At 37.6% G+C, this 7,898-nt stretch overlaps 1 protein-coding gene across 1 annotated transcript; it reads right to left on the bottom strand.

Moving 5' to 3' along the window:
- Nucleotides 1–4,951: 4,951 nt before the first annotated feature.
- Nucleotides 4,952–5,920, bottom strand: LOC137815512 (uncharacterized). Its single transcript, XM_068618628.1, has one exon. It carries the CDS (start codon nucleotides 5,918–5,920, stop codon nucleotides 4,952–4,954), a length of 969 nt encoding a protein of 322 aa, XP_068474729.1.
- Between the last annotated feature and the right edge of the window lie 1,978 nt (nucleotides 5,921–7,898).

Raw genomic sequence — 7,898 nt, forward strand, 5'->3', positions numbered from 1 at the left:
TAACACTGATGGTACCATTAGCATTATTACTACCAATAACATTGATGGTACCATCACTATTATTACTACCATTAACACTCATGGTACCATCAGTATTATTACTACCAATAACATTGATAGTACCATCACTATTATTACAACCAATAACACTGATGGTACCATCACTATTATTACAACCAATAACATTGATGGTACCATCACTACTATTACTACCAATAACACTGAGGGTACCATCACTATTATTACTACTAATAATTGTGTTGGTACCATCAATATTATTACTACCAATAACATTGATGGGACCATCAACATTACTACTACCAATAACACATATGGGACCATCAGTATTATTACTACCAATAACATTGATGGTACCATCAGGATTCTTACTACCAATAACACTGATGGTACCATCAGTATTATTACTACCAATAACATTGATGGTACCATCAGTATAATTACTACAAATAACAGTGATGGTACCATCAGTAGTATTACTACAGATAACGCTGATTGTACTATCAGTATTATAACTACCAATAAAACTGATGGTACCATCAGTATTATTACTACCATTATGATTGAAGGTACCATCAGTATTATTACTACCAATAACACTTATGGTACCATCAGTATAATTACTACAAATAACATTGATGGTACCATTCGTATTACTACTACAAATAACACTGATGGTACCATTAGCATTATTACTACCAATAATCCTGATGGTACCATCTCTATTATTACTACCAATAACACTGATGGTACCATCAGTACTATTACTACCAATAACACTGATGGTACCATCAGTATAATTACTACAAATAATATTGATTGTACCATCAATATTATTACTACAAATAACACTGATGGTACCATTAGCATTATTACTATCAATAACACTTATGGTGCCATCACTATTATTATTACCAATAACACTGATGGTACCATCAGTATTATTACTACCAATAACACTGATGGTACCATCAGTATTATTACTACCAATAACACTGATGGGACCATCAACATTATTACTACCAATAACACAGATGGGACCATCAGTATTATTACTATAAATAACATTGATGGTACCATCAGCATTAGAGATATAGGTCAATACTGCTCAAGCATTACTGGGTCCCTAACTGTGGGGACTAATGCTATGAAAGAAGCGTTGCAATCCTTGGGTATATTGTTGAACCAAGTGGTGTTCAAGCTTTGAAGAATCCAAATCCTTTGAAGGATGTTGAAGCCTTTGCTGGGCTTGTTGTTGCTGTGCTGGTTTAGTTTAGGTCTGGGGTAGTTTGAGTGTTGTAATCCACCTCTTGATCGAATCTAAAGCATAGGCATTCTCAATCTTTGTGAAAGTTAAATGTTTTTCAAACTAAGTTAAAACAACCGATTGTTTTGTCGAAATAATCGATTGTTTATACTTAGATGTTTTGAGAAAAGATTGAAAACTGTTTTTCAAATGGTTGAGCTGTTAAAACCAAAATAACCGATTGATTCGAGGAAACAACCGATTGTTTGTTTAACAGAAAAACTGTTTTATCTTTGACTGAGCTTTAAATGATTTAACTACTTACGCTCCAGTCATTAAATGTTTTGACCAATCTTTTAATGCAATTTAAGAGTTTGTTAAGATTTGATAACAAACAACATCTTTGAATAAATTCAGAAAAACATATTTGAGTAACAATCTTTACAAGATTTTGAAAAGAGTTTTTGAGTTTTTCAAAGAGCTGAGATTGCTTAGAGTTTGTGATTGATCAAAGTGTGTGGAATAGGATTCTGCTTGTATTGATTTCAGATTATCTTTTGTAACAAGTGTAATCCTTGTACTCTGTGAAACAAGTTTCGTTTCTATGTTTGCTAAGATTGGCTGTGTGTTCTTGAGGGGATCAAGATCAGCAATCTTAGTGTTGGTGTGTTGGCCAAGAAGAGTGTGTGTCTTGAGGTGTTCTAGGTCACTTTCTTGGTTGTGGTGTAAGTGATCAAGGTGTGATTGCTTAGTGGATATCCTCAGGGTTTCTGAGAAGACTGGATGTAGCTCTGGATTGGAATGAACCAGTATAAACATATGTGTGCATTCTCTTTATCCCTAACTCTTTAAATTCAGTTTTGATATTTGATAACTGGTATAAACAACCGATTGTTTCGGTAAAACAACCGATTGTTTTTACTAGTGTTGTGCTTTTTGCTTTATGTTTTGAAAAACTGATTTCTTAATCAAGGTTTTCTCGAAGTAATTTCATTCAAGGCTGAAAAGTTTGCGAAAACTCTCTTTAAACAATTCACCCCCCCCCCCTCTAGTTTAAAACCATATATTCTAACATATATGACATGTAGCATGAAAGGAAGCCATAGCTACCACAATCTCTTCTTTTATAAACTCCCAGCTATTCTTGGTGAAGATAAAATTGAAGCCATCAGGTCCTGGACTCTTTGATCCTTCACAGTGCCACACCGTGTCCCTTACTTCTTTCTTAAAAAACTCTGCTAATAGACTGAGATTGTCTTCCTAGGTTAAGGATTTAAGCTCAACCGCTTCAAGTCTTACACAAAAGTCTCTTGTAGCTTTAAATATATTTTCAAACAATTTTTTTTGCTTCAACACGGTCTGTACAAGGTTCCTCGCACCATTGACCCCCTACCTCAACACCTTTTACTTCATTTTTGAGTCGTCTCCATCTCAAATAGGAGTGATAAAATTTAGTACAAGAATCTCCATTCTTAAACCAACTAGCTCTAACTTTTTGGCATAAAAAGGATTCCATCTTTTTATCAATCTCCTTCAGTCTACTCACCAGGCCAAGCCTTTGCAGCCTCTCACTTTCTAATAAAACACTGTTGCAATCTTGGCAGTGTAAAGCCTCTAATTCCTGCATAATTGACTTCTTAGAGGTCTCGATATTTCCAAACACATCCCTGTTCCATAACTTCAAATCACCCTTCAACCTTTTCAGCTTCTCTTTTATCACCGTAAAAGCATTCCCCTGTACTGGATAAGAATTCCACTTATCCTTTACCATAACGACGAAGCCCCTTTCCATAAACCAAGCGTGGATGGTTCTAAAAGGTTTTGGGCCCCAGTCCTTATCCATAGATTTCACCACTAGAGCACAATGGTCAGAGACATCCCTACGTTGCACATACTACTTACACATAGGCCATATTTGCATCCAATCTTCGGTAACCAGCACTCTGTCTAACCTGCTCTTAGCCTTCCCATTTGAGTTAAACCACGTAAAATGCTTTCCCACCAGAGGTATTTCAAACAGAAGATTGGTGTCAATGAAGTTATTAAAACCTCTCATCTCACTTGATTGGTTGTCCCTCATGCTAACACCTTTCCTTTCACAACGCTTTCTTATGGCATTAAAGTCACCACAGAAGCACCAGACCAGATCTAGGGATGCCTTTTTTATATTTGTCAGCTCCCCCCACAAAGAGATCTTATCTCTTAGAGAACAAGCAGCATAGACATTTACCACCAGGTACCTGCGATTTGATTTATTATGTTGTCCAAAAACAGCAATGAACCCATTCCCCATCACATGTGTATCATAACAGAAGGCTTCTTTATGCCACATAGATAGCACACTTCCACTACCATTGTCTCCTCCATAATGTAACCACCCCACATTTTTGTCCCCCCATAATGAAAAGCATCTTGCATCCGCCAGAACACTCAGTTTTGTTTCTTGGATACAGACAAAATTCGCTCTCTCACTAGCTATAATGTGTCTCAAGTACCTAGCTTTAGTACTTCCCCCCCAATCCTCTTATATTCAGATTTACTATCATCATAGTTGACCAGTCTTTTTACCCTCCTCATAGTTCTTTAAAACCTCTGAATCTCTCTCTTCCAGACAGAGGTATTCTTTAACAACCTTCTCCTCGTCCCCCTGACAAATTAGCCCGACTTGCTTTCCAATCTCCCATAACTTTGATGGTTCCACCGAATTACTAGGCTCACAAAAGTGTAAATTACAATTCATAAAATCCCCATCAGAGATAGAGTTTGAACACATACCATCTCTGAAGTGAGAAGAGGCCCCTGCCTGAGATAGTCTTGAAGTGAGTCTCACGGACCGCCTCGGATGAGAGGTGGAATCCCCCAATTTAAAGAGCCTTTTCAACTTTCACCGTCGTGGTGGGGTGATAGGTCTGCTTCTCGCAATTGCTCCCTCATCTCCTACCATTTGCGACGTCATCTCATCAGGTATAACTCCTTGACGATCATTCGCTATTGTCATTGGTGCCAGACCATATACACCGCCGCTGGGTTACCTGTGTCACTCACCTCATCCTCCTCGTGTTCCCCCTCCTCCTTGCCTTCGCTCATACTTCCGCACAAGGCATTTCTATTTTCTTCCTCACATCCACCACCCTCTTGCGCAGTCCCTAGCTCAGAAACGCCCTCTTTGGTTTGGGCTGGGGATGAGGCCTGAACCACATGAAAGTGGGCCTTCAACTTCCTTTCGTGGGCTAGGTTAACGACGGTTTCCCGCAATGAATTATAGCATTCAATATCCATCACAGTTTTAGCCAACTCAGCATGTGCAAAAGAGTCGTTGTGTGATACAATGCGATCTTGGGCAGGGTTATTATCTAGGTCAGCACCTTGAACCACCTTCTGACTTATTCTTGCTTCATTCGTGAGAGGATTACAGGCTCTCCTCTGGTAAATATTACTTTTTGAGGATGATTCCTGAAATAGCATTTTTGTCTTTTGCGAACTCTGCTCGCCACCTTCCACCATCTCTCCTCCCTCCTCCTTCTCTTTTGGTCGGAAAACCTCCCCAAACCCCGACTTGACCTCCTCCTCACAGCTTTTAGTACATATAACTGTTTCTTCTACATAGGTTTCCGAGAAGGACACGATCTCGAACAATTCAAGGTTGTAACGATTATCCATGTGCAAGCCTCTATAATTTACAGGGACCTATTCTTCGATGAGGATACTGCATGTATGAATATTAATCTCAATGCTCTTCACCAACCTAGTGTTGCAACTATACCTAGAACGAACTTGCAGCCTAGCATATTCCAGGTTCTCCAACAACAACGTAGATGTGTCAATAGACACCAACGTAGCCGATTCTCCTAACACTTTTACAAAGCAGTCTTTGTTCCAATAGGAAAATGGTAAACCATAGCATCTCACCCATACGATTTTATGGTCTGCCACACTAGAAACCGACCAAGGCTTAATGCTTGTGAAAAAACTATCGAACCATTGTTTATTAAGTTTGATAATGTCCCTCATATTCTCCCCTTCTCTTGGGGTCACAAGGGCTAGGTTGTCTCCCAAGAATCTTACTCTAATCCTGTTCAAACCTCCTTTCAAAAATTCCTCTCCCAACTGATCGAAGTTCATACCATCCTTCAGTTTCCCAACAACACTTTTTTCCATCCATGGCAGGATATGCAATTGTGTTTTTATTACTAACCCCTTCCATTTCACTTGTTGCGCTTCACCTTTTACAGCTTCTACAAAATATTTTTTCCCTTTCTTCTCCACCCATATCTCCTTTCGCTTCCCTGTGTCCCTCTGCCTTTCCGTGTAAGGAAGCCTCGAGTCCCTCCTCTCCTCCTTAACAGGTTCCAGCTGATGCCTTCGGTATTTCGGGATGTTCACATAGAGTTTCATGTTTCCAATATATAAACTATCCAACTCTTTCTCCAGGCGCCCCATGTTTCTCACCTCAAAAAACCTCACAAACCCAAACCTTCTCCCCAATCTATTTAGCCTACATGATATGAACACTTCTTTCACCCTAGCTTGTCTTTGGAAGACCTTGACCATATCCATTTCACCATAGCCGTGAGGAAAATTCGAGAAGAAGAAGGTGGTATAGTCATTTGAATACCCATGGTCACCCTTCCTACTATAGCGTACTCTGTTTCCCATGATACTCTTTGTGAGTGAACATATTTACTTGAAATACCTTGAAGTTCATCCAAGTTCACTTTTGTTTGCACTTGGTCTACCCCTCAATATGTTATATCCAAAATAAGCATTGTAATAAAAAGATTTAATGTTAGAAAACATAACATTATACAATGTTGAAGTAATAATCGATGTTAAATGAAATTGTCTAACCAGTATACTATTTGTTTAAAATAGTTAGGAGTCTTCTTATGTAAGCAACAAAACCATGTAGTGATATGATCTTGAACAAATATGATTCAATGACACCTACATCCAAAATTAGTTAGGCTCTTTTATTTCAAATTTAGTATAACTTATTTAATGAAAATGAACTTACTCGTGGATTTACAGAGCAATATAAATTTGTTTTCCTCTCTTCATTAAGGTATTGGTGATGTATATTTTTGTTTTTGATCTTTTGTTACCCAGTGATTGAATGAGTTAAGGGTTTAAAAACTCATATGTATCTTGTTCCCACATCCAAGCATAATTCATAAATATACCTAAATTTTAATAAACTATTAATAACACATAATAAAAAGTATAAAGGTTTTAATAATTGAACTTACATCATCCATAATTACACAACTGTTATGTTCAGCTCATGATTTCCCAATGCAATCTCCAACAAATCAGACATATGTACGTAAAATGATACGTACATCAATGTCTCTGCCAAAAACATTGTCATCCCATGGAATTTGTGTGGAGTTTGTACCTATAACTGTAGCAACTTCCACCAATGTTACTACAGGGTCATTAGTGGACAATTTTTTCTCTGATCCACAGGCAATTTTGTCTTAGGTTCTTGGTACACATAAAAAAAACAAATAACTAAATTTGTTAATATATAACATATTTCATATGTAAGCATATTAGTGCAAAGATATTTTTGTAGATTCTAATATAGGTCTGATGAGATGTCTAGGCTAGACAATGAAGGTATGTAGTGCCTCTGCTATAATTTTCACCTTTGATGTCGGCACAGGAATTGCAACATCACCATAAAGGACCTTGTCCACTGTGACCTTTATCAAATGAGAAGGAAGAGGCACATTGTGTAAACATTGTGGCCCCTTTATAAATTGGGAGTTAAAGTCACATTGGCTAGTTGAGTTAAAGTCACCCCCCTAATGAATCAACAGCTGAATAACTCCCATTAGTGTTGACTCTGTTAATAGGAGGCAGGTTATGTTGTACCATAGAAGGTGGTTACTACGAGAGTCCTAAACCATCAACCACTTCTCAAACTCCTTATCAACCTGCTTGTCAAACTCCTCCATGAAGCTTTCTTTGATCTCTTGAGTGACCTCATCCTTTATTTGTTTCCTTAATTATAGCATATACTTCTAGCTAGGTTTACTGGAGGAATGGTCCTTGCATTGTGATGAGGGTCCAAAGTATGAGCGAATCCTCACACCATATCCAGCAACACGAACTCGGTCAGGGTGCTCAGGTCGTCTGATAGCAAAAGTAAGAATATCCTCTCGACCATGAGGATTAAAAGTCCCTTGTGTTGTTTTCTCAACAAATTAAACAAATTGTTATACTTCAACACACATATTGAATAATAAATAACACTAACAAAACATTATTCTTAAAATTCAATCTGTTATTTGTCTTGATTCCTCAAAAGTCCATGTCTTCAAACCTTTTAGATGGACATTCTTCCATTTCTTATTGAGGGAAGGTGGGGATGGAGGGTTCAAAGAATCTACATTATTCTCTTCCTTAGTAGAAGCAAAAATTGCTTTAATCTTTTCTTGAACCAACTTTCATCTCTAACTTTTTATAACCATCATGGAAGAATAAGTGTGTGGTCTCATTATGTGTTTGGTTGGATTGTGTTTTCTTCCAAACATCTTATGAACATTCAAAAGTTAATAATACATGAATATGAAAACTATATCCAAATATCAGTTTGTCGAATCTGTACAAACTGCTACCAAGCCTCTTC

This window comes from Phaseolus vulgaris, chromosome 1 (assembly GCF_000499845.2).
Source record: "Phaseolus vulgaris cultivar G19833 chromosome 1, P. vulgaris v2.0, whole genome shotgun sequence".
In the NCBI taxonomy this organism is placed as follows: domain Eukaryota; kingdom Viridiplantae; phylum Streptophyta; class Magnoliopsida; order Fabales; family Fabaceae; genus Phaseolus; species Phaseolus vulgaris.